The 26884-nt window shown below is 45.0% G+C and overlaps 1 protein-coding gene and 1 pseudogene across 20 annotated transcripts in view; both read left to right on the top strand.

Annotated features, from left to right (window-relative positions):
- The window catches only part of ABLIM1 (actin binding LIM protein 1), a 282491-nt gene that overhangs the window by 120794 nt on the left and 134813 nt on the right, over positions 1-26884 (top strand). For 19 of the 20 annotated variants that reach the window (XM_032490845.1, XM_032490859.1, XM_014558211.2 and 16 more), the window contains one exon: positions 16392-16526. In XM_032490845.1, the coding sequence (XP_032346736.1) occupies positions 16392-16526 (135 nt within the window). Of the gene's footprint in view, positions 1-16391; positions 16527-24235; positions 24241-25602; positions 25608-26884 lie in introns of those variants that run through there. The other variant, XM_032490856.1, reaches the window with a different exon arrangement.
- On the top strand, positions 19867-21826 carry LOC116666988 (annotated as a pseudogene).

The following is a 26884-nucleotide window of genomic DNA, read 5'->3' on the forward strand; positions in this document are numbered from 1 at the left end:
GAGGGCCTTCCGATTGTGGTCTGGGGCTTAACACAGTGCGCACCAAACCTGCCCACAGTACGAAGTGCATTTTCACACATCAGGGCTCAAGACTCGTGCACTTACGCATATAAATAGCTAAAATAAAAGTCACATGAAACCACACCTACCTTTACTCTCTGCTCTTTTCTATTTTTTTAACTAAGCTGGTCACCACTCGTTGAACCAGTTACCCATTTCACTGGGTCAAGACCTGAAATGTGAAAACTATTAATTTGGAACGTGTGCTATGCTAACTAAACTTTTATTGGATGAAAACAGAAAAAGGAACCATCCTGGGCAACCATGTTTCCTTCTTGGACACTCTTATCATAGTGCTTAACAGATACATTTTGGTTAAATTGGATTTCTTCACTTGCAACTGGAAACATTTCAACAGAATAATTTTAGAATCTTCTAGTGATCGTTTTATCCTAAACAGAAGTTGGCCATAATTTGACATCATCTTTTGGGGTGCTTGATACAATGAAGAACTGGCCTCATTGTTAAATTCAGAGTAAAATGCTGCATGGTTGAAGTTCAGCAGAAAGTCCAAAAGAAATCCCCATCCAGGCCTTATTAGCTTCTAAGCTCAATATTTTTGGAACTACTTTTTCATTTAGCAAATTTCCCCCTATGAACTGTATTCAATATCTTGTAATAACCTTTAATGAAAAAGAATATGAAAACAAATATACATACATACGCATAATACATATATATATGCATAACTGGGACAATATGCTGTACACCATAAATTGATACATTGTAACTGATTATACTTAGATTTTAAAAAATTAAATAGGCAATGAAACACCAAAAAAAAAAAAAGAAGAAGAATTTCCCCCTGTGACTCTGCATCATCTGTCTCCTGTCATCAGGCTCACCTGGTCCCCTTGTTTTTGCGTCACAGCCTGGGAGAGGAGAGCAAGTTCAGGGCTTGGGGGGTCTGTCATGTACCACCTCGCCCACCATCAGTGCTCTTCACCTCCACTGGTTGGGCATCGTGTGCTATATAGCATTCATTGTTGACATAGAGCATTTCAAGAAATATTATAATGTGGGGGCTTTGGAGAGAGGTCAGCCCTCCCCTGGAATGGCTGAGAGAGGAGCTGTCATAGTAAGCCTCTTGGGCAGCAGGAAACACACGGCCACTCTTGGAGTTCTGGGCATGTCTGCGCTCCCTCCCATCTTGAGCCAGAGGCACCCCTGCAAGTTCCAACAGTACTCGAAAAGAGCTTGGACTTTGAAACAAGAGTGCAGGTGCAGCTTTTTGCTCTCGGAAGGAGCAGCTACGAGGGAGTGACCTCTAGGGAATGGCCAAGCCTGCCATGGAACCAGTACAGCTAGGCCGCAGTGATACGGTGGCTTTGCATAACAATTAGCCGAAGAAGCCAGCTGCTGAACATGAATCAAGCAAACCAGGCCAGACAGAGAGCAGCCGATACAATACTGTCAGGGCTGGGGAACCAGTGCAGTGCAAGACCATCAGGGGTGGCGTCTGACGATGAGGTAGGAAGGGCCCTTTTTTTACAGGGCCTGTGTGTCGCCGCCCTCCGGGGCACCGTTCTCACCTCCATGCAGGGGAGCGGCTCCCTCTGGAGGTGGGCAGCCCACAGCCTGCGCATCTTCCTTCCCCAGAGGCAGGGGCTGTGGGCAGCGCACGCTGCGTTTGGTATCACATGAATCACGTCTCTGCCACTTCCCGCAGGACGTGGAGCCAAGCTCATCACCGGTGTGAGATTCAATCTTTTCTTCAGTGAAAATAGCACCAAGAACACCCACTTTTCTCTCCAGGTGGGGAGGTTGGATGAGTTACCTGAGAACTTTGAACATTGGAAAGAATTATTGGTGGAGCAACAATAAAAACTGATTAAAAAAAAAACACGATGGATTGTTCATCAGAAACTAGGCAAGTAGGAGAAAAGGAAATGATGAAATCTAGGAGAAAAAATGTGGTACAATGAAGGAACCTATTCGTAGACTGCACTGCGGAGTCTAGTGGGAAGATGACTACGTTCTCAGACTGTAAACACTGACCACAGTTAATTGAAAATGTAGTTTACCCATATTAGGCAGAACAGGATGTTCACAGGTAATGGCTGAGTTGGTGTAAGAATGTAGCGATAAGAATAGCAATAAAAATTTCTTAAGACTGAGAAATGTAGCCATGAAGACCAGGAAGAACACTGAACACACCTGCCTATGGGAGGTGGAGGGGCGGGGCAGGGAGAACAGGCAATTGCCGTGATGCATTATAATCATGTTTGTTTTTTATGCATAGTAAACCTTTTTAGTTTCTTAAACTTTGAGAAAAATTAAAACATACGGAAGAAATCCTATACTACCTTCTTCATACCTTTAGTGTCAGGATTAATTCAAAAGAGATAATACATGTAAAAAGTGCAATAAATGTTCACTGAAGGTCGGTTGATCTGGAGCGTTTATTTAAGTAGCAGGGTTAAGTGTTTAGCCCAGAGCCAAAGGGAATGAAAGGCCCAAGATCCCGTGCAGAGAAAATAAAACTAAGATGTAGGCGGGGAGAAGAATTAAATGTGTGGCTGCGGGGAGAGGCAGTCAAACTGCTTGGATTTGTGAAGCCCTTCCCTGGATGTGTCCTTGTCTTTCAAATTTGTCCCTGGTGGTACAGTTGTTCCACTGACCTTGGTAGCTTTGTAAGATTATCCCCTAAGCCTTCAGGACGTTATAGGTTTGCCTGAAGACGACTTGTGTTTATGACTGGGAGCTCTGCAGCCAGACTCGGGGTCCAGATCTCAGCTCCGCTATTCTAATTGTGTGACCTCAGGCAAGTCATTTAACCCCCCAAACTTCGCTTTCTTCGTCGGAAAATAAGGATCTCAATAGTACCAATGTCATAGGGCTGTTGTGAGGATTGAATCAATTAATGCCTGTAAGGCATTTAGAACCACGCTGGGCACCTAGCAAGCGCTCAGTCGTTGTATATTCTTGCTGCTGTTACTGCTAGTAGTCCTCTGGACTGAGTCAGATCAGGGGCAGTGTGTTCCCCGAGAAGGAGTTCAGCGATCAGGTAAGTTTCAGGACCCAGGCAAGTGAACGGAGCTGGGACAAGCAAGTTGAAGAACCGCCCATTTCTGCTGGGATGTCTCTTCGAGGTTTACCTCCAGCCCAGCAAAACCTTGTAAACATTTCTCATGCCACCCTCCTCTAGGACCACTTGTGGCTGGTCGTTCCTACGGTCCTGTGAGAGAATATCACTGAGGAATTCCACTGGCTGGATTCTTTTTTTTTTCTTTCTTTTAAAAAATTTTGTTGGGGGGGCGGTTAGGTATTTATGTATTTATGTATGTGTTTGTTTATTTAACAGTGGTTCCAGGGATCGAACCCAGGACCTCGTGCATGCGAGGCAGGCACTCTTCCACTGAGCTATACCATCCCCCCCTGGCTGGATTCTTGATGCCTACATCCTCTGGGCCAGCAAGCTGACCATCCTAGTTTATCTTTATGCTGTGGAATGAAACGAGATGTCTAATAGTGATTTGGTACAGGAATGTGTGGACCTTTTAAGAATGATTGTTTTAACGTGTTTGAGGCCGAAGCCAGATGTGCCCAGGAAGCTGTCTGCCCACTCGGCAGCAGTCCCTGCTGGCTCCTCCCCATCATTAGGTCATGTCATGCTCTGGGGACACCGCACTTAGCTTTTCCAAGGCTCTGATGCCATCTCTGCTCCTCCACTCAGGTCATCTCAGCTGGAAGGTGTGCTTTATGTGGTTCTCATTCAGAGAGATGCTTAGTCAGGGTTGATTTGAGGCTGGTCCATCCATAAGCACATTCCTTCAGCTTCTGGGTTTTTCTGAGCTAGAAGCTTAAGCAAGTCTTGCATCGTCTGTCATTAGTTGAGTTTACTGACATCATCAAAATTACCTAATTGATGGAGACTGTTGGTGAACCCAAGGCATTTAACCAACTTCCAGTTTCACCTGGAGGCTGTCACTATGGAAAAGAGACAGAAAACCAGGCTAGTGTTAAGTGAATGAACACATTGGACATACATTTATAGAGCACCAACCTCCTGTTGAGAACTGTGTTAGACCCTGGGAAGACAATGGCAGTTACCTTGCCGTAGACAAGACAGCAGATAAAGAAACGGAATGTTTAGACTGTGGTTAGGTACAAAGCAGTAAACAGAGATGGAGATAGCAGGGGAGCAGGGAGACTGCCTTGACTTAGGTGGTCCCAGGAGGGCCCTCAGAGATGTGGTGTGTGAGCTGCTTTAAGGTGAGAGCAGAAGGAGGAGGAGCCAACCTTGCAAACACCTGGAGGATGAGCCTCCTGGAAAGGGAAGGGGCATGTGTGGAGATCTGGAAGCAGCAGGAACTGGAGCTTGGGAGTCCTGAGAAGAGGGCATGAGAAGAGATGGAGAGGTGGGTGGGCCCTGTGAGCTACACAGGGCATCTTGGGTAGTACAGCAAAAGCTACTCGGAGGCCTTAATTAATAGTGTGATCTGCTAGAATTATATCCCTTAACAATCATTCTAGAGGGTGGAGGTGTAGCTCAGTGGTAGCGTGCATGCTTAGCATGCATGAGGTCCCAGGTTCAATCCCCAGTACCCAAAATAAAATAAAGTAAAATAATGGGCCTGACGAAAAATCATCCTAGTTGCTCTGTAGCAAGGTGATTGAACAAATGAACCAAAGCCCACACTGTCTGAAGACACAGACTGCCTGCATGCTTCTTAACTGTCCCCTAAACCCCTCCTAACACCCGAACACCCTCACCATGGGTGAGGCACCAGTTACTTAAAAGCATATCCTGTTGTTGCTAACTTTCTGGGAAATCCCCAGTGCTGACACTGGCGTTGATGGAGCTCTAGGCAAATGGTGTTTGTGAATACTCCCCATGAGACGTGAACTGGGGCTGATGGTATCTCATTCAATTTTTTTTTTTTAATCTGGTGGGCTTTTTCTCAAGAGGGCAGCAGAAGTGAAGTGATAATGAGGACCTCTGTCAGGGTGGGGATGTGTTGGTGAAAAACAAATGTGTACCTTAGTGGGGAGGATTCCATGTGTGAGATGTGTAGAGGGTGTTGGGAAATCCTGCTTGTGTGTGTACAGTTGTTGCTTCTGACTGCTGTGCAAATGTTGAGAAGCTGAGACTAACAGATACTAGTCAGACCTGCTCCTGAAAACCGATAGACAGAAAACAGATTAGTGGTTGCCCGAAACTGAGCAGGGAGGGATGGGGAGTGACTGTTCATGGGATGGGGAGTGACTGTTCATGGGTAAGGGTCTCTTTCGGGGGTGATGAAAATGTACCAAAATTACCCAAATTTGCAGTTGTGGTGATGCTCATACAACTCAGTGAATATACCAAAAAACACTGAATTGCATGCTTTAAATGGGTAAATTTTGTGATGTGTGAATGACTTCTCAATAATGCTGGTAAAACAAAACCTGCTGTTCACAGCCTTATGGGTTAAACTGAAATGATGATAGTGAACTCTTTAGGATTCATTAGGTCCCCTGGACATTTACTGGGTATTACACAGCAGAAAAGCAGGTGTCTGTTGCTAAAAGTCACAGAAGACAGCAGAGCCAGAAATTCCACGTGTGTGAGTTGTAGGTGGAGTGCCTGGGCATTCATTTATGATCAAGACCTTAAACTATGGTTCACACTCCCACCCTGAAACACCATGGGCACAGTAACAGCTTCCACTTCGTGAACACTCACTCTCTGCCAGGAAGAGTGCTGAGCACTTTACATACCTTAACTCATCTATCCTCGTAGGTGTTGGGACAGGACATAACCCCATTTTACAGAAGAGGGAACTGAGGCTTAGAGGAAGAAAAGTAACTAGTTTCAAGCTCCCAGAGGAGTGAAGCCAAGATTCACACCAGTCCTGTCCAGTCAGAATCAGGGCTGCGACCATCACCACTGGAGGTGATCCCTCCCCAAAAGCCATCATGTCTCAGCACCAGGCTCCCGATTTGCCTGCACTGTGAGCTGAAAATAGTCCTAACTCAGCGCCTAAGAAATAGGCCAGACTATACTCTGATTATATCACTCAAGACCTCCACCCTGGGGGAACTGAGGAAACTTTAAATGCCCAGCTTGAAAGGATGCTTCCTTCTTGAAAAATTTTTCTGTTTTCTCTCTCCTCATTTTACACTCTTCCCTTCCTCCTTCTCTTTCTCCCTGTCTCTGTCTGTCTGTGTGTCTGTCTTTCTCTCTCCTTTCCTCCACCTCTCTCCAACTAACCTATCCTACTAAACTGTGAACTCTTTGAGGGCAGGATCTGGGATTTACACGAACATCTTGGGAGAAACGCTGCCACTTTCCCCTGCCATTGCTCACACCCACAAAGGCTCTGTTCAGAAGGCTGGCCTTCTGACTGTGCCCCAGATGTGTCCAGGCTCCCCCCTACCTCCGCTCCAGGCCCTTCCTCAGGCTGTCCCTACTCCCTCAACCCTCCTCCCTTTGTCACCGTTCACCTTCTGCCCACACCACCATCTCAAATTCCACTCCCCACCCCCTGGAACTTTACCTGTTTGACGCAGCCTACTGCATGCTTCTCCCTTCAGCAGTCCTAGCCTATGGTCCATGCCTCTTCTATCATCTTAACTTCCCTGCACAGCTCCTGAGAGGTTCTCTCTCTGTGTCAATCAGCTCCCCAGGTGGGGCTTCCTGTGTGCTGTGCACATACTGGGACCCCTGCCTCCAGAGGCGGGGAGGGGAGGGGTGGTCCGTCTTGAGTTCCCCACAGAGCCTGGAACAACACAGCGCACACAGCGGCTCGCTCCTGGTCAATATTTGTTGACTCTGTTGATAAGTTATTTCCCAAGCGTTGGAAGCTGCATTTAGCAGTTTTAATGGAGACATTTATTTAATGTCTCTCTCTGTCCTCTCCCCCAATCCCGGGTTCCACGTTGGACTTCAAACATATTTTTTTCTTTTCTAGCAATAGACTTCTCTAAGTCTAAGCTTTGCTAAACTTCGGGAAATAGTCTCTTCTCTCTCACTCCAGCAGATGAACCCCTGAAGTTAAATAAGAGAATGATCAAAACACTGGGTCATGCTCTCTGTCACCTACATGATGAGGAGAACACCTGGCAGGGTGACAAGTACACAGTGTATGTGTTTGCCTTTTTTTGCAGAGGTAACACCATGCAAAGCTGTCACACAGAAAGCTTGAACAAGCCAGAACTTCAGTTCTGGGAGGAGTGTAAATACCTAAAGAGTAGCTCTGGCATCTGTAAGATCGTGTCTGATTCTGTAAGTTGGATGCTGCGAACATAAATCATTTGCTTTCATCTTCCCCAGGGGTGTACAGTCCTCAAAGAGACCCAAGGGTAGGTGCTTACTCAGAGCGGGAGTGGGAGGGCCAAGAAAGGGGACAAATTCTCCTTTCTGAAATTCACTACCGCCTGAATTAAAAGCCTTGTGATGCCAATGATTAGCAGGTAACTTCGGGCACAGCGGCGTGCTAGTCAGTGTTTAACAACCGGCTCTGGGAGTAGGCACGGAGGAAGCCCTGATTTGTGAAGTTTGCTGATTTCCTTGATGTAAATACTTGCCCTGTGGCTGATTTCAAGCTACTAACGTGAAGTCCCTGAGCACACACTTGGGCAGAGCTGGGGATGGCCAGATCCCTGCAGGAGGCAAGGGCCCTGCAGGAGGCAAGGGCCAGACCTGCTCACCACTCTTGGGGCAAGTTCTTTAGGAACTCTAAAGCTTAGTCTTTTTTTTTTTTTTTTTTTTTAATTTTTATTGGGGGGAGGTAATTTTAAGTTTATTTATCTGTTAATTTTTTTTAAACAGAGGTACGGGGAATTGAACCCAGGACCTTGTGCATGCTAGGCATATACTCTACCACTGAGCTATACCCTCCCCTCTAAAGCTCAGTCTTTATAATTAAAGAATTAGGATAATTTGAGGTTGATGGGATCAAGGAAGATATTCTGTTTGAACACCTTTTGCGCATTGTATGACGTCCCATACATGTATGAACCATCTTCATTCGTTTGTTTAAAATGCTGTTTTTAACTAGTTAGTAATTCTCGGTGTGTCCTGGGCAGTAAGTAGAAGCAGCCAAAAAGAAAAGGCAGAGACCACCGGGAAGCTTCCTGTGCTGTTACCAGACTTTAGTTTGTACTTCTCAGGGACACTTCAATCAACACCTTGGTTCTTTGTTTTTTTAAAGCCCCTCTCAGGTGTCTGGACTTCGAATTAGGGGGGAGAAGGCAATAGTGTTACCAGGCCTAAGTTAACCCCCCTCCCAGGACCCTAGGCCTAAATACTAATAGACTGTGACTCTCTCTCTTAACCTGCTTTTCCATCAATGGCTCCCAGGGGACCACAGTTCTTCCCACTCTCAGCATCAGCACAGAGGTGGCTCTCCAGTGGTCCAGAAGGATGTGGTGTTCTGCCAAGAGGGTTCAGGCTGAAGCCACTGCCTGATTGTTTGACTTGATCCATTTCTAAATGGAATTTCTGGTGCAGGGACAATTCAAGATCTCCGGATGACCTTCAAAGGCTGTATCACATTTCAGATGGGATTTTTATTCTACTTTGGAAATCCCTGCTCGTATAGGTTACTGACAGTCTTTCCTGACATTCAGCTGACTCGGGCATCTGTGTGCCGGGCATCGGTGCCTTGGCAGCTCCCACGGGGAGATGACCTCATGTTGTCTCCTCTTCCACCCAGTGAGGTGTTAGTCCTCCTGTATGGTCTTGGGGAAGTGGAGGCATGTGGCGGGAAAGGCTGGACGGGGAGTCAGGTCTCCCAACTCCTAATCCAAGGTCCTTTCGAGTTACGTTTGGGAGGAGAGGTGGGGCTTTTATACAAATGACTGTGCTCCAAAGCTAGATTACTAAATGCTGCCAGAGAAGGGCTGGGGGAGGTCAACCAAGAGTGTTGCCTCAGTGAGTCATCTCCACCAAAAGGTGTGTCGAGTGAACCACCCTTTTAGAAGCAGGAGGAGGAGACGCCAAGCTGATGTTCAATCCCTTTCTGAGATTAACCTTCATATATCGAAGGCAGGTGTAGCACGGCAGGGCGAAAGCCTCATGCGATTTACACGGAGGAAATTTTCTGGTTGAACGATTATAATCCTAGCACCTCTTGGCCTCGGGGGAATCAGATTAACTGGATTTGAGCCTGTGCTGTTTCTATAATCAGGATCCCAGCTGGCCCATTGCTGACAGTGTCTTTTATGTTTGGAGGGGTAGCAGAGACCTACTGCGTTGCTTCGGAAAAGGCAGATCAAGGGTTGGGACATCTTACAAGGGGAAAGCCACCAGTGGCAGGAAGCTAGAACAGAGCTGTCCTACCGCCTGCTGGGAGTGTTGGTGCCAAGGAGGCCCTGTGCTTTGTGCCAAGTAATAATCCTGATTACCAAACTAACACGGTGTAAGAAAATTAGGTCGTGGAAGCCAATTCGAGAGAAGAGTTGCTTTGGACAACTAATGACACGGTAACAGTGTGCAGCTTCCAGTAACTACCTCTTGCCACAGCAGGAAATGGACTTTTAGGTAAACTGCAAATGAAGCACTCTATGCATTTATTTAAACTCTTGAGTTTCTTGATTCTTAGGCCTAATACTAGCACTGTTCTAGCATAAAGAGAGGGTAGGAGGTGGAGAAAAGCACGGCGGAGGTGGGTGGGGAACACATCTCGGTGATGTGTGTTTACAATTAAATGGGAATTAACGGGGGAGAAGCTTAGAGAGCGTTCCTGGTAATGAAGCAGTCTCTCTGAAATGCAGACTCCCAGGAGAATAGCATTCCTGTCTTTAGGCAGAAACCAAGCTCACCAGCAGAATATCATTTTGTGATTACAAATCCAGACCAGACCTAACCAGAGAGTTTTCCAACCCAGGCCCCCGCTCAGGGTGGAGGCTGCAGGGAAAGTCCTCCCGGTGGCAGGCTGAGTTTCCTTGCTCTGTCCCCCTTCCTCTGTCAGTGTTCTTTTCCCATAAATTGCTGCAGCTTGGAATAATTTATTTTTATATTTGAAACGTTATTTCCCATCTGCTCATTTACCAGCAGGTGTTACCTTTGGGATTATGACGCAATGGGGAGTTCACGACTTCTAAGCTGTATGATCAGAATTTAGTACGTTGCACTAGCTTGACTTCCTTCATGCTGAATAAGGTTTTCCTGTGGAAATCCCCTCCCCAGGGCTTCCGAGCATGGGCTGTGGAGTCCAACGACTTCGCTCTGTGATCTTGAACAAGGTATTGAATTCCTAGCCTGGTTGTCTTTGTCTGCAATATAGAGATACTAAAACAGCACCCCCTAAAGGCAGTTGTGAGAATTATCTGTGATTGTGGGTATAAATCAATTAGCATGGTGCCTGAAACATACTATTTAGCAAACTGTACCTGTTATGATAATAGAAGGGTGTTACGGAGTTACGTGTTGAGGCATCTTAAGTTCAGGAATCTATAGCTTCACGTGGAAGATGCCCCAGTAGTGGTAATGGATGGTCACTATATTTTCCCTGATCCAAAAATGGAGCTGAGAAGTACAGAGAGGACAACTCGGGTTATTTGATACGTGAAATCAGAAGAATTCCAGAAATTTGGAGGAATTGACCATTGAGCTTGCAATTTTGTAGGGTCAGGATCGAGGCATTGTGAAATAAAAGCAAAATAAACACAAAACAAGAGAAAATTAAGTGCTGGGGGACAGTGCAGGTAGTTAGTGCTTTAGGACTTGAAGGAGAATGCAGTATTTTATCAATCTTAAGCCATGGTGGAAGCTTTCGAGAAGAGCCAGGTCTTGGGCTGGGCCCTGTGTGTTGGGTTTGACTTGAGCAGGTGAGGAGAGGAGAAACTGTCTCAGGTGAGGCATGTGAATGAAGGTGGGGAAGAAGATGCCAGGCCAGGAAGTGGTCAGGAGGCCTCCCTGAGCAGGGCTTTGTGTACTTCTACATGAACAGACAGCAGAGGGTTTATGTGTCCATCTTTGGGGTTGGCCTGCTGGGACTTGAGCTCAGCACAGCGAGCTGTTCTCAGCAAATGTAGCTATCCACATGGCTATTGTGGGTCATGTCACTGAAGATTTCTGAAGCTGGGCCAAAAACTTTAGACTTGATGGATTGCGACAGAGAGAGATAGCAGATGTTTTTTGTTTTTGCTTTAATAAACTTTATTTTTTAGAGCAGTCTTTGATTTATAGAAAATTTGAGAAGATAGTACAGAGTTTCCATTCACCCGACACCCAGTTTTCCTTATGAGTAACATCTTACATTTATGTAATTCTGTTGTCCTAGTTAATGAACCAACAGTGATGCACTGTTCACTTAAGTTCATACTTTATTGTATTTTCTTGGTTCAGATAAGATGTCTTTTTTCTGTTCTGGGATCCCATCCAGGGCACCTTGTTACATTTCATTGTCGTATCATTTGAGGTTCCTCTTGGCTGTGACAAGAGGACTTTCCTCCTTGTTTTTGATGATCTTGACCATGTTGAAGAGTATGGTCAGGTTTTTGTAGCATGTTCCTCACTTGGGGAATTTTCCCATAATCAGACTAGGATTGTGAGGTTTTTTTTGGAAGGAAGGTCACAAGAGACAAAGCACCAGTTTTCATCACGTCCTGTCTCAGGTACTGACTGTCAGCACGACTTGCTGGTGTTGACCTTGATCACCTGGTGAGGTGGTGCTCGTCAGATTTTGTCCCCTGTGAAGTTACTGGCCCTGCCCCACCCCTCCGTACTGTCCTCTCTGGAAGCAAGTCACCAGGCACAGTCCAAGCTTACGGAGTGCAGAGTGATGCTCCACTTGTTTGCAGACTCCTCTTCGTAGGTGCACTGACGAGGAAAGAGCCAGGGAATAGGGAGCCTTCAGTGTCTGAGAAAAAGGGAGTGAAGGCTGGACTCCTGTGGTGAGAGAAAGGATGAGTAAGGGGTGAGAGCGTGGGCAGCATTTAGCGGGAGATGAAAGAGAGGGTGGGATCTGGGTGACGGCAAGGTTCCAGGCGTCAGTGTTTAGGGGATTGTCTGGGTGGAAAGAGCACTGCATTGGTTTATCGCCAACTGGCTTTCATGGCTGGGTCGCCTTGGGTGAGTCACTGTTTCTCTGAGTCTCAATTTGCCCGTTTGTAAGATGGGTTGACAGTCCTGTTCTTGCTACCTTGTGAGCTCTTAGGAGAGTGACAGGAGATAATGCAGATGCAAGAGCTCTGAAAGCCATCAAGCTCCGTGTGGTTCTGGAGGCTGGTGAAGGGAGAGTGACGGTGCCGATGAGAAGGGAGGCGCCTGGGAGGGGAAATGTATTACCTGGGAGATGCTGAATATTTCAGATAACATGTTTCAGATAATATTTCATATAACAAGTTATAACTCATACTGAGCATACAGTAATAGCTTCCTGATAGTCACCTGCTAAGGAGATTTTTATTTCAAATATGCTTTCTCAGATGTTCTGTTTTTGGTGGTATAGGTCCATGGTCTTTCCCACAGGTAGAGGGGGCTTGAGTGAAACGAGGCTGGTTCTGGATGAGAAGGAAGGGCCCTGCCTAATCTTTTTGGCTTCCTCTTACAGCCTGTAATGGCCTCTGTTTGGGAGCACTGCAAGTGACAGTTTTCCTTAAGGGTCTCAAGCCCTGCTCCCACCCTAGTCTCACCACCTGCGATCTCTAATAGGTATTTCCGAAGTAATACATCCACAGTGGAACTCTGGTTCCTGTCCCACACTGTCATTCCAAGGATGTGACTAACCTATTTTGCTTGACTGAGAAGACAGTGGGAAACTTCTCAGTTAAACCTGCAATAGGCTGTTTTATCTGAGTAGCCAGAATCCCTCCAAACTGGAAATTATGCTGTGGAGGAATCCCTTTACCTTTTCAGGCAAATAAACTTAGCTCTTCAAATACATTTCCTCATTATTCAGGACACATGCAGCCATGCTTTTGCTTTTTCACCGGACTGTTCTTCTTTTGGCAACAAACTGATGAGCCGTGGAAGATTTTAACCATGTCTGCCTGAGTTCCAGGGCAAATCACTGACTACTTGGTGCAGAGATTTGGGAAGCCTGAGTGTGTTAAGCGTACCTTTGCCAATAACTCTCTGCTGACTTGGGGCGAGGAGCGTAAGCTCTTTTCTCCTCATTTTCCCTATCAGTAGAGTAAGTAGGGACCACCCAGGCTCTGAAAGATGGAGCAATCACGTAAAGATTAGCAACAGAGCCAGCTGGCAAATAAGGGGGTGGAATTATCATCATCTTGACTGCAGCTGACTCAGCATATTTCACAAACGTAGAATTGAGCCAATAATGAACATACACTTGGTATTAACCAAATTGCCAAAGGAAGTTATGTGAAATAAACCTCTTTATGAGTCTTTAAAAAGGAGAGAGATTCTTTTGTCTACACTGATTTGAGTTGGGGTGAAATAAATACCAAGTCTCTTTTGGTCATCAAATTCTGTCATTTTCTAATGAGAAAAGCCCATTTCTTCACAAGTGGGTTGTCGTGATATGTGTCTGCCTAGGCTGATGGATGATAGAAAGGCAAGTCAACACGATGTGGTCCCTGCTCGTCTCTGGGTGAAAACAAAGGTCATCTCTGGGCATGGATGATTCCGCAGCATAAAGATGTATTTCCAAAGGAAAATGCTTACAAAATGCAGATGCTGATCCCAATTCTGACCTCTGTGTCTGGTGCCAGCATGTGCACTGGCCCCTTTGTCGAGACTAAGGGAAGAGCCAGGAAGTGAAATGCTTTCTCCCTTCCCTTCCCATGACTCAGCAGGGCTTGCTTGGTTAGCTATAAAAAATTCAAGTGTCAAGAGAAACTGCGGTGCACTTTCTTACCCCGAATGCATTTTCCCTCGTAGTCAGGAGATCCACTGTGTTCTCATATTGGAGTGGATGGTCTCATGGATTACTTTTTTTTTCACTAACTCTCCTCTGTGACTTGCTTAACCATATTGTCTGGATTCTAAAGGGACAATCGTTCTTGAACTGCAGCATCAGAATCTCCTGATGAGCTTTTTGAATAGCTGGATCCCTGACTCCCACCCCTAGTTCAATAGGGCTGAGGAATCTGCATTTTTCAGATAAGGCACTGGGGGTCCTGACATAGGGGATCAGCAGAACCACCTCGAGGATCACCGGCGGGGTGACGTGCCCAGCTAGCAGTACTTGACTGCACCCACCACATGTGCCCCTTCTCTAAGTCAAGTCCTGATTCCTGCTTTTAGAACTGCCCTTGAGTCTGGCGAAAACATTATTGCCCAACTTATAACAATCAACGCTTGACTTATAATCATTTCTGACTTAAGACAAATCACGTGGGAGGAACACACGCTTGGGAGCCAGCAAGGCCTAGGTGGGGATCTTTGAGCCTCCCCTTGGGCAGCCTGCTCAGCTTCTCTGAGATGCTATTTCCTCATCTGTCAAATGGGAATAGTATTAGCCACCTCACCGAGAGAGGGAATAAAATGACATACGTGTAAGCACCCAGCACCGTGCCTGGCGCTGAACAGACAGATGCCCGATAAATGTTAACTTTCCTCCATTCTTTCAGGGAGCAGGAGTTTGAAACGAAAACAACAAACCTTACACACAGTAGAAAATGTCCAGGGAAGCTTTTCAAAATGCCCAAGCAAATAGATGTTTGGCCTTGTTACACATCACCTTAAAAGTCAGTGGTTGTTTAGAGATCTTGAAAAGATGCTCCTTCTTAATTTCCTTAGATCGGACTGACTTCTGTTGTGAATACAGGCTTCCAAGAGAGATCCCAGCAGGCCGTAAAGAAAATGCAGGTGTATCACAATGTTGGTACCTTTGCCGAACACTCCTGGGGTCCAGCGCAGAGAATTCAGATCAGGTGTTTAACCTGCCGAAACGGCACCTGCTCCTAGTCTAACTCTCACAAGAAGAACCTTGTTTCTGAGAATTTAGCTAGTAATGGATTATTTGGACTGTCTTGTTCAAACTCTTTCCAGGCAAAATGAGAACATTATAGTGGTCTGAGAGAAACAATGCACTGTTATATTTGGGGTGTACACAGAGCGCCTTGCTGTCAGGTGCTGTCTGAATTGAGTTTCAGAAATATCTGCCCACATCCCTCCCCCTGCTCCCCACCCTGTCCAACCCGGTTTCACCATGCAAGGGAAAAAAAAATCTTTGTTCTTTGTGTTGGTTGATTAAGTTTAGGTTCACCGTTCTTATCCTGTATCATGCTCATACAGGTAATTATGAAATACGTTTTTATGTATCACATGGTTCCTCCTTCTGAGGACCCAAATCAGAAAAGGAATTTAATACCAAAAAATGCCTCTGCTTTCTCTGGCTGCACAAACAGGAACTTCAGTGAATACCGTTGGGTCGCATAAAGTCACAGGTGTCCTCTTGGAACCTTCTCTCTTGGCCCTCTGTAAGGGGAGCCTGTAGATCCTATTCCCGGGGCGAGGCGGTCACAATCACTCCTATTCTCTGAAGGCCACACTCTAGAAACTGAGAGAATAATCCTTGTAAGACCCATCGTATGATTTCAGAGCCTGGAAAGACCTTCGAAATCCTCTGATCCAATCCCCTTTGTTTTACGGGAGAGGAAACTGAGGTTCAGAGAGATCCACACAGTTACTAATTTATTTTTTATTAAACACCTGCCTGCCGTGTGTGTCTCAGGAACCATGCACACAGTAGGAGGCTCACAGTAGGCCTCCAACAGGTTAAGTGCATTGCCAGATGAAGATCAGAAGTGACTCTCTGGTAGACGAGAAACTAGCCAGCACATGCTAAGGAGGAAGTGAGCCTTGACTGAGCTCCTTTGGTGCACGAGCAAGTGTTCTCCTAGGATCTGAGGAGCTGGGGGAAAGTAGGAAGAGTACAAATGGGGAGAAAAAAAATAGGAACTTTAAGAGGGAGGGTGTAGCTCTGGGGTAGAGTGCATGCCTAGCATATACAAGGTCCTGGGTTAAATCCCCAGTACTGCCATTAAATAAATAAATAAACAAACCTAATTACCTCTCCCTACAAAAATTTTTTTAAAAATAGGGACACTAATAGGGTCCCCATCCTCAAGGAACTCACAGTCTGCAGTGAACTCCTGGCTGAAAGGCACTTTCTAAACCAAGCATAATACACAGTATTGACCCAAACAAGATCATATATTTAATGACCCACTTACATAGTCCTAGAGAAGTTTGGAGGAAGAGAGAGGACGCCTGGCTTCCAGAGGAACAAGCCCGGCATTTTCCCCACCGGACTGTTAAAGCCACAGCTCTCTTTTTTATCCATGTACCCCTGTAATTACGACATGGGGGCAGGGGCTTGATCGATGCTTATTGAATCAATTAAGTGGCTCATTTGATACTAAAATAATGGGTTTATTTATGCAGGAGTGCATTCTACTCACATGGACCTTTTTTCTTTCTCTTTCAGTGGCCCACCCCCAGGACCCCCACCACCCCGCAGAGAAGCCTGTCATCCACTGCCATAAATGTGGGGAGCCGTGCAAGGGCGAAGTGCTCCGGGTCCAGACCAAACACTTCCACATCAAATGTTTCACCTGCAAAGGTACAGAGCCTGCAGCCTCCTGGCTTTGTGGCGTCTCCCACTCAGCGCTTGCCTTGGAGGCTGCCCCCTCCCCTTCGCTCCACCCCAGGGTGCCGGCTGGTCAGTGAGTGTGCTCACAAGCCCTGGCATTGCTCACCTTCTCTAATTGGGATTGGATTAGACTTAAGGGGGAGACCGAGCGCCCCCCCCCCACACTCAAGACCAGCAGTACACAGGCTTTTTGGGTCTTCACTGAGGTCCCTTATCCTGGGAGGAGAGACAAGTGAAAAATGCAGTTTTGTGTTTTGTACTTTATATTTCCTTTCCGCCGAAATGAGGGACTCCTCCTTCGAAGTAACCTTGTCCCAAAGCCATTATTTATAGGCGGGCTACATAACGTAAAGATTGGGGTGCTGAGTCTCTGGTTCCTCTGTGTGTGTGTGAGGAGTGAGCATTAAGCAAGAACCCTTGGAAGGCCTCCAAGCAGGAAGATGCCTCCCACCTAAGAAGCTGCCCATTTGCAGTTGATTTCTGTTAACAAGCCCCTCTTTTGAGGTTTACACTCTTGGCATCGATGTGTGAAATATGCCGTCCCGGTACACTGGAGCCAGGGCATGGCCGAGCTGGGGCAAAAAGGAGGAAGAGAGTTGTTTCCGTGTGTTCATTTGAGAAGGAGGTTCCCTAAGCTGAGGGCACGTCTGGGTAGCTCAGGTTGGGGCTGAGGGATGGAGGAGGAGATGGAAGGCGGCAAGGCTCTGAGCCTGCTCTGGAGCTTGACTCTGAACTCTGCACGCCGTAGGCACCCTCATCCCTGAAACCACATTTCATTTTAAGTCTCTTGGGTTACCAGGGGTCAACATTGCCATCTTAGGCCAGCTGCCCCTGGGCTGAGGGTGGGTGGCTCTCAAGTAGACTCCAGGCTGCCTAGAGACCCTCAGATACATGATAAAAAGAAGGGCAGAGGCTTTTCTGGAGTCCCCAGTGGTTTCCTTCACTGAGCGTAAACTTTTTATTATAGCCCAAATGAGAAGATGGGAGGGGAAAGGAGGGGAGGGGAGGGGAGGCAGGAGTTTAACTCCCACTGAGCATGACTTGGGTTACAAAGGCCATCATGAGCATCTTAGCATGAGAGATTCTTTAATCCTACTGGAAACCCCTACAAGTAAGTACAGTAAGTCCTCAGTTCTCAGACAACCCAAGGTGGTTATCAGGAAACATCAGGGTCACACCCAGGGCCCTGACTGTGCTGCCACTCTGTGTGGCTTAAGTCCTGCCATTGCCACTACAGCAGCTCTGTTGGCTCGGGCAAGTGACCTGTCTCTCTGTGGCTCTGTGTCCTTACCTGTAAAATAAAGACATTAGACCACGTGAGATTTAAATCACCCCAGGTCTGAAGTTTGCCGATTCCACAGACACATAACCACGCAGTGTATAATACGGAACCCAGAGGATTACTGGATTAGAGTCTCTTAGGTAGCATGCCAGAGGAGAAATAACTGCTGGTGACATCCGGATTGGCTAACTTGGCGGCAGGCACTATATCTTGATTTATTTTTTGTTCGTAACTTTCCTGAGACATGGCTTAAACAGTGTAGATTTGGTATGAAATAAATACAACCTGTGAACAAGGGCAGTCCTGAAAGTATTTTATATTTCTAGCTGGAAGTACATAGTGTTAGCCTCTGAGTAGTTCAATACATCAAGATACTAGAATAACACGTTCATTTATCCCTCGGGGGGTGGGAGCTTCCTTACTTTTCTTCTCTTCTAGTTTAAATCTAAGGACTGACTATAAGTTATTTATGTTGGAAAGCTATACCATATATATTTTGTTTCATGCTATCAATGTGTTCCTGAAAAGTTGAAGTTTTTTATGTATTACATCATATTTTGAGAGCAGTTATTGTTTGTAGGAATTATTTTTAATTTAAACAAAACTATACTAAAATAAGTTCTTGTAAATTTTTATTTTTCTCATACTTAATCTGTCAATGTCTGCTGTCTTAGGTCTCCAGCTATCTGGGGTCACCCTTTTTTTTCATTATCTGAAGATAGTGCCTTGAGCTGCTCATGCTTATGCTCTCGTGAGTCCATGCCTTTTCCCCAAGATTCTAGACTAGTGTTGTCCAATAGACGTATGATGCAAGCCACATACATAATTCTGAATTTTCTAATAGCTATCTTAAAAAAGGTATAAAGGGACAGGTGCAATTAACTTTCATAATATATTTTTTATTTGTCCCTATATACCTCAAATATTATCATTATCATTTCAACATGTAATTAAAATAAAAATTATTGAGATCTTTGACATTCTTCTGCTTTCATACCAGCTTGACAGCACATCTCAGTTTGGACTAGTCCGTCACATTTCAAGCGCTCGACAGCCACAGTAGTTAGTCGCTGCAGTATTGGACAACACAGTTCTCAGGATTCCTCGGGGTTTGCATTCTTGCAGTCCCCTCTTGCTCTAAATTCTTGCCATTCCCAAATTCTTGGTCTCCCCTTTATGAGTGCCACACCTTTTGCATGGCTTCACCCCACACTGGACAGTATTTCTCGTCCTCCTTTTCCAAAGGTACCACTTTATAAGGCAGCTGTTTTCAGGAGACTTGACTGAACGTTTGGGAAAACAGAGGGAGTTATAGCACAGAATAGGCAACAACTGCTCTGATATTCTCAGGCTGTCCATTCCTTTCTTCCTTCCTTCCTTCCTTCCTCATTTCTATTAATAGCCTTTAACTTTTAGAGCACTTTTACACTTACAGAAAAATCGAGCAAAAAATACAGACGAGGGTCATTTCTCATACTTATTCAAAACGCCATCTGCCACCATCTTTGTAGGGCTTCCTCTCTGCACAAAGACCCTCTCCCCTCCATCCCAGGGACCCCAACTTCCTTCTCCCTCACTGTCAGATCAAGACTCAAATTTCCTTAGGGTCTCTACTTTTTATAAGTTCATTAGGATGGTTTCCCAGAAGAAACAGAGGTCTGCTCCTTGAGGAATTCTGTCTTCCTCCTAACCCAAGTGGCCCAGGCTGAAGCTAAGTCTTAAAACATCAGTTTTGTTTTCTTTCTGTTACATCTAAAGTAGGGGTGTTATACATACACAAATAAAAAGTGTTGCCGAGGATGTGGAGAAGAGGGAACCCCCTTGCATTGCTGGTGGGAATGTAAATTGGTGCAGCCACTATGGAAAACAGTATGGAGTTTCCTTAAAAAAAATTAAAAATAGAACTACCATATGATCCAACCATTCCACTTCTGGGTATTTATCCAAAAAATATGAAAACACGAATACAAAATGATATATGTACCTCTATGTTCATTGCAGCTTTATTTACAATAGCCAAGATATGGAAGCAACCTAAGTGCCCATCAACAGGTGAATGGATAAAGAAGATGTGGTGTGTGTGTGTGTATATGTATGTACACACAATGGAATATTACACAGCTATAAAAAAGAATAAAATTGGGGAGGGGCGCAGCACGGTGACCCCGGAAGCGGCGGTGATGGGGCGGGCCTATGCACAGGAGTCCATGTGGGCGCCGGCGCGGCAAGTTAACAGAGTAGGGTCGCCATGGCAGAGCTGCAGCAGCTCCGGGTGTGAGAGGCGGTGGATTCCATGGTGAAGAGTCTGGAGAGGGAGAACATCTGGAAGATCCAGGGCCTCATGTTCTGGTGCAGCGCCGGCTGTCGTGAGGACAGCCATGCGTCCATGCAGCAAGTGCATCACTGCATTGAGCGCTGCCATATGCCTCTGGCTCAAGCCCAGTCCCTGGTGACCAGCGAGTTGGGGAAGTTCCAGGACCGCCTGAGCCGGTGCACCATGCATTGCAACGACAAAGCCAAAGATTCAATAGACGCAGGGAGTAAAAAGCCTCAGGTGAAACGACAGCTGGAGAGTTGTGTGACCAAGTGTGTGGATGACCACATGAACCTCATCCCAACCATGACCAGGAAGATGAAGGAGTCTCTCTCATCCGTGGGGAAGTAGAAGTCTGCTGTTGGCCATCGGGGCTAAGGGCAGGAATCTATTTTAAAAGAGGAATGAGGATTTGGGTCTTTTAAGCAAAGTTTATGAATTAAGAAATTAAGGATGGCAGCACGTTTAAGGCCTACGTCACTTCCTTCTGGACACTCTTTCCTTTGTGTTTCAAATCCTAAAAAGTGAGATGGAAAAAACTGGTGCTAAAATTTGGGTCAGAGATAGCATAGCACAGGTGTTTTTGAGAGCCCAAGTGTCACGTGGCAAGTGCTTATCCTGGCAGTAGGGATCGCCCTTGTACCCAGCTGGAGCCCTCCGAGGTACCAGACTGTCATAGTACACAGGTGCCAACAGGTGGGCAGGTTCCTCTAGCCTGCCTGTCATCTGGTGGTGTGAGGAGAGGTGTTTCTGTTTGTTGTCAGCTTCCTGTCTACCGGAAGTATCACCACACCATTTTCCATAAACTGTAGAACAAAATCCATGAGGTCACCAATTTAAAAGGGAAAAGGAGACGTCTAGGGTTTTGTTTGGTTTGGTTTGGTTTTATAGACACAGGCATGAAGTTAAGTTAAGATGTGGCACTGGAAAAGGTAGTTTGCCTAAGAACTTTGAAATGGTCCTTGCAGATATTCATTTCTGGCCATCAAGGTGTGAATGCACATTTCTTAAATTACATTGCATCTTTCTGCCTGGAGTCCCTGCAAAAATATGAGAGGTGATGTCGCACTGTTATGGGAAGCAGCCGTGATTGGCCCTGAGGCTGTCTGCAGCAGTGACAGGACAATCTTGCAGTGACACTCAGCCTTGAAGGGAAAGGGGGTTTTGTGCTGTGCACTAGTATTCAGGAGTGAACAGTGAAAGGAAAACGGTTGCCTGCTTAATTAAGAGAGTTATGAAGTACTGGATTTGAAAAAATCTGGTTTTCATAAAACAGGATAGAATAAAAGCTTAAACCCAGTGTTGCTTACTTTGCCCCTTGAAATGACAGAGCTCTATTGAGACAATCTCTTGGCAACACAAAGGGGATGAGAGAAAAAGTAAGCATCTTGGGGGTGAGCTATGACTTTTTTAAAGCTAAAGAGGGACATCCCCCCCTCCCGGCCCCCGCATCACCAAACCACTTTTTCCAGGGCCTTTGCAAAATGCATTATTCCTCCCGCAGTTCTGGCACCTTACCATTTTGTTAAGTATGTTGTTGTCTTTTTACCAATTTATTACTTGAAATGATAATGTAGCCTGTCTGTTTGCTGTTTCAAAACTGGTGATATATTTTCCTAGTGGTTTGGTTTTAAAAATAAATAAGGTTTAATTTTTCCTCCAAAAAAAAAAAAAGAATAAAATCCTGCCATTTGCAAAAGAATAAATGAGTGGACCTACAAGATATTATGCTAGGTGAAATTAGTTGGATAGAGAGCAACAAATACTGTATTATTTCACTTATATGTAGAATCTTTTTTAAAAAATGAATAAACATAACAACACAGAAACAGAGTCATAGACACAGAGTATAAACAGGTGGATGCCAGAGGGGAGGGGGAAGCAGAGGGGGAAATGGGTGATGGAGATTAAGAGATACAAGCTTCCAGTTGCAAAATAAATGTGCTGCCAGTATGAAATGTACAGTGTGGGGAACATAGGCAATAATTATGTCATATCTTTGTGTGGTGACAGATTATAACTAGGCTTATTGTGGTGATGATCATTTTGAAATGTATAGAAATATCGAATCCCAGTGTTGTGCACCAGGAAATAACAGAGTGTTGTAGGTCGATTATACCTCAAAAACAAACAAACAAATTCAAAGAAAAAGAGATCAGATTTGTGGTCACCAGAGGTAGGGGGGTCAGGTGACAGAGAATTGGATGAAGACAGTCAAAATGTATAAACGCCCAGTTATATGATAAGTGAGTACCAGGGATGCAATTGCAGCATAGTCAGTGTGATTAACACTGCTGTATGTTACATGTGAAAGTTGTTAAGAGAGTAAATCCTAGGAGTTCTTCTCACAAGGAAAATTTTTTTCCCATTTCTTTAATTTTGCATCCATATGAGATGATGGATGTTCACTGAACTTACTATGGTCATCATTTCATGAAGGATGTAAGTCAGATCATTATGCTGTACAACTAAAACTCACACGGTGCTATATGTCAGTTATATCTCAAGAAAACTGGAAGGGAAAACAAAACAAAGGAGAGATGCCATGTTAAGATTGTGAGCTAATGTCAGGGACAGAGGACCTGGGGTGGAGAGCATTTGCTAAAACAAGCCTAGGCTTTTGGTCAACAGATGGCTGAGTGCGGAGGAGTATTCAGATTCTGGCTGTGATTCCCAGGCCGGCCAGAATTTCTTCTTCTAATTCTCTCCCCTCCCTCCCATCCAACTCCCCTTCACACACACACCATGATGCCAAAGCCTTGTAGTTCTTGAATGGGACTAGAGGTTGCTTTCTGCAACTAGAAAGAGAGCCCTAAAATGCAAAAACCTATAGGAATAAAAGGCAGAGATGAACTCTTTTACTCAGAATCAATTTTGAAAGAAGAGAGGGAAAGAGGAAACTTACACGAGAGCTAGACAAGCATGAAGGTGGGAAAGGGTTGCAGTGGAGGAATTAGAGTTCATAGCACAAAGTTAAACCAATAGTCTGCCCACGACTTCACAGGTTTAGCTGTAACAGGGTCAGGGTTGGTGAGCAGGAATTTTGTTAGAGAGCCCATATCACTTCCTGAAATGTCTGACATCTTGGGATCTGATGGTCCAGGAGTTATGTATGTACCCAGTTAGTGGATGTTAATTGAACACGTACTCCATGCAAGATGCTATGCTGAATGCTGAGACTAGAAAAAGCACACCATATTTGTGTGTCAAAGAACTCATGGGGTATTTGAAGAGCTATATATGTAAGCAGCATTTATGATACTGAGTAATAAGTGCCAGGAATGGAGAGGAATATAGGATGTGGGCTGGAGGCAGGGTGATCCATGGGGATGGAAGTCCAGGTGGAAATAATGTAAGGTGGCAACAGTATGATAGAGACTAGGGGACATTTAAGAGACATTTAAAGTCAAGATTGCTAGGATTTTATGACTGAGTGTATGTGAGGAATGAAGAAGGATCCGGGTTTCCAGTTGGACTGCCTGGGTGGGCATTTTTTTTTTTGCCACCAACTAAGGAAATACAGGAGCACTGGAAAGAATGTAGTGCTGGGGAGAGTTCAGTTTGGGATCCGCTGAGGCAGAACTTACAGAGTCTAGTAGGCTTGGCACTCAAGAGATACCAGTCTGTGCTGGGAGGATGTGAAATTGTGTGGCATCCAAATAAGGGCTGAAGCTGTATGACTCTGTGTGGAATTCCCCTGGGAAAGAGCAAAGGGCAGGAACTGAATACCAAGGACGCCGGCACCTGAGGAAGGAAGTAGGGCCTAATTTCCGTTTGTAACCTTGACAAAGTACCCACCTGGTAAAGAGATAGGGAAAGCGGTTTACCTACTGGATGGATTTTATAATTGAAAGAAAAGGAGATCCCCAAAGCTTCTGCTGTTCTTTCTAATATAACCCAGTGGGAATGAGACACGGCTGCAGGGTTCCAGATGGAGCTGCTCTTCAACCTTCAGTGCTCAGTAGTTTTGTTTCTTGTCCTTGCCCACTAGCAGCAATCATCCCACCAACTTAAAGGAGAGTTTTTTTTAATGCTACCCATTCATTCTGATACCATTCCAGTGATGTGATTTTTCAGTGTATCACCTGGTCTGCATCACGATTGGAATACATGCTCTATGAGAGAATAAGAACCCTATTTAAATAGTATAAATTTAACATTCAATTAATTATATAATGTTTAATTTATATTTAATTTACTTATAATTATATGTATAGGTCATCATATTTATACATTATATGGTTCATTATAATTATTGTTGTCTATCTTGAGTATTTTTTTTTTCAAAGTAATGCCCTAGATCCATTTTTCTGCCAGAAAGTTCAAGAGCATTTAGAAAAGGCAAGGGACCAGCAGATTAAGAAGGGCTATGTAGCCAAACTTTCTGTTTTCAGTGAGCCTTTCCTGGACTATCCTGTGTAAGATTTCAGGTACTTCCGATTATCACCCCTCTCTCTCTGCTATAGCTTATTCCCTTAACGTTTATCATTATTTAACATATTTTATTCATGTCTCTTCACCCTTTGCTAGAGAGTAAGTTCCCCTTGAGGGCAGACTTTTTGTCTGTTTCTAATGGCATAGCTAGTCAACAAGATTTATCAAGTGCTTGCTGTGATGTATGCCCTCAAATGCTTACTAGACAGCAACATTGTCTTCTGAAAAGACACAGCGTAAGCAAAGCTGTGTGTCACTGATCACAGAGCTATCTGTCCGCCTGGCAGATGGAACAGATGAGAGAACTTGTGCGGATGGCGTCTGTCAGGCGGCTCTCGGGTGAGATGTTGCCACTGTTTGGTTCTTGATGCTGGTTTAGACCCTTAGCTTTCACTTAACCCACTGGGTGTAACCCACTGCATGTGGGTTCTTTTCAGGCTCAAGTGGAAAATCAATAAAGCTCGAGTGAAATGGAAGTGGTTTCTTATTTTCCCTGAGTGCCGAACTCGGGCTTTTAACACCGGTTTAGAGAATCTTAGTCATTTGGAAATTGACTAAAAGGTAGAATTAACCAGGATGCAAGAAAAATTAGCCTGATACAGATGTTCCCTTTTCACAGCAAATGAGAAACCACCTCCATGCTATCTTTTATTGATAAAAGGATAATCCTGTGTAGTTTATCTTTTGAATTTTGTACCACGTTAAATTATTACCTAGTCAAATAAATACGATTTAAATTTTTTTAAATAGTTAAGTTTTTGATTTCCAAACTGAAACAGGATAAGGGCTCATAAATTCTCCAGAATAGATTGCTTGATGATTTTGACTCTTGTTGAGAGATAATTACCCATGGGTCCCTGTGAGCATAGGTGCTGGTAGCTTTTTGTTCTGAGTTATCTCTTCATAGATACTTGTACAGTAAACAGCCTTGGAAGATAGAGATAGTGTTTCCCTCTGGAGCAGAGGACAGATTTGTTTGCTGTCAAGTGTCATAAAGATAATATCTGCCCCTGGAGCAAAGGTGGGATAGATCTGCTTGCAGCTCGTTATAAAAGATTGGGGTTTCCTAAGTTCGGGGTTTCTCAGCGTGACACAAACCCACTGCACTTGCAGGACCCTGGTGACCTACATCTCTTGCTTCTGGGGGACTTGAGGGGCATGGGGAACCAGTATCAAATATGAAGCTCATGTTACCTGCTGAGAGTCATAAAATCTTTTGCTTCTGACCCGGGAGTTTCATGTCTTCTGCCAGCATCCATCAAATCAGAGTGGGTTGACTTGTTAGGTTGTAGGTAAAATCTCATTTTCTTTATAGTTCTTGAAAACGTTCAGTTCACGTCGATGAAAGCTTCTTTTTTTGAGAAAGAGAATGCTGAAGTTCACCCAGTTTGTCAAGGAAAAACACATTTTCTAAGAAAATGTTGTACAGCGAAGGTTATAGGAGTGTTTATATCACAGAAGAGGGAGGAAAACTGAAATGATCCTCAAGCATTTCTAAAGCAAGCATTGAACTAGTCCTGTTGCTGGTTCTTTTCACCTCCTGACCCTTGCAGAACCCCAGACTCAGACCTCTTCTCTATGTGCACTTTCTAGTGACCTCATCCAGTCTCATAGTTTAAAAGTACTGTCTATACCTTGACAATTCCCAGCTCTCTACCTCTCCTGCAATCCAGACTGTCTTCAAAGGCCTTCTCAGCATCTCCAGTTGGCCTCTAAACCTGACTCTTGGTTACTAGCACCACCTCCACCCCTAACCTGCTTCTCCAGTCTTTTAGTTTCAGCAGTTGTCAAGACCCTCCCTCCAGGTGCTCAAGCTAAAAACCTTGGAGTCATTCATAACACCTCTTTTTCTCTTGCACAAAACAAGTATTCTACCAACAAATCCCACTGGCTCTATCTTCACAGTATGTACAAAATCTGACCATTTACTCTATCCCGTGATAATGACCCTGTTCCACACCACTGTCACGTCTTATGGATAAATAATGGTATCAGGTCTCCCTGCGTCTGCCCTTGGCCCCCCGCTGGTTATTCTCAATGCAGTAGCCAGGGTGATCCTTAAAAATAAAGCCAGTTCCTGTCACCTTTCTGAAGAATTCCCTCATCTCTTAGAATGAAATCCGAAGACCTTGATTAGACCTTCATGGCCCCTCCCCCTGTTACTCCCTGACTTCATCTCCCACCATTTTCTCCCTGGCTCACTCTGCTGAGCCACACTGGCCTGCTTGATGGTTCTTAAACAAATCAAGCACTGGACAACCTCAGGACCTTTGCACTTACTGTTCCTTTTGTTTGCCA

This window comes from Camelus ferus, chromosome 11, assembly GCF_009834535.1.
Source record: "Camelus ferus isolate YT-003-E chromosome 11, BCGSAC_Cfer_1.0, whole genome shotgun sequence".
Taxonomy (NCBI): Eukaryota; Metazoa; Chordata; class Mammalia; order Artiodactyla; family Camelidae; genus Camelus; species Camelus ferus.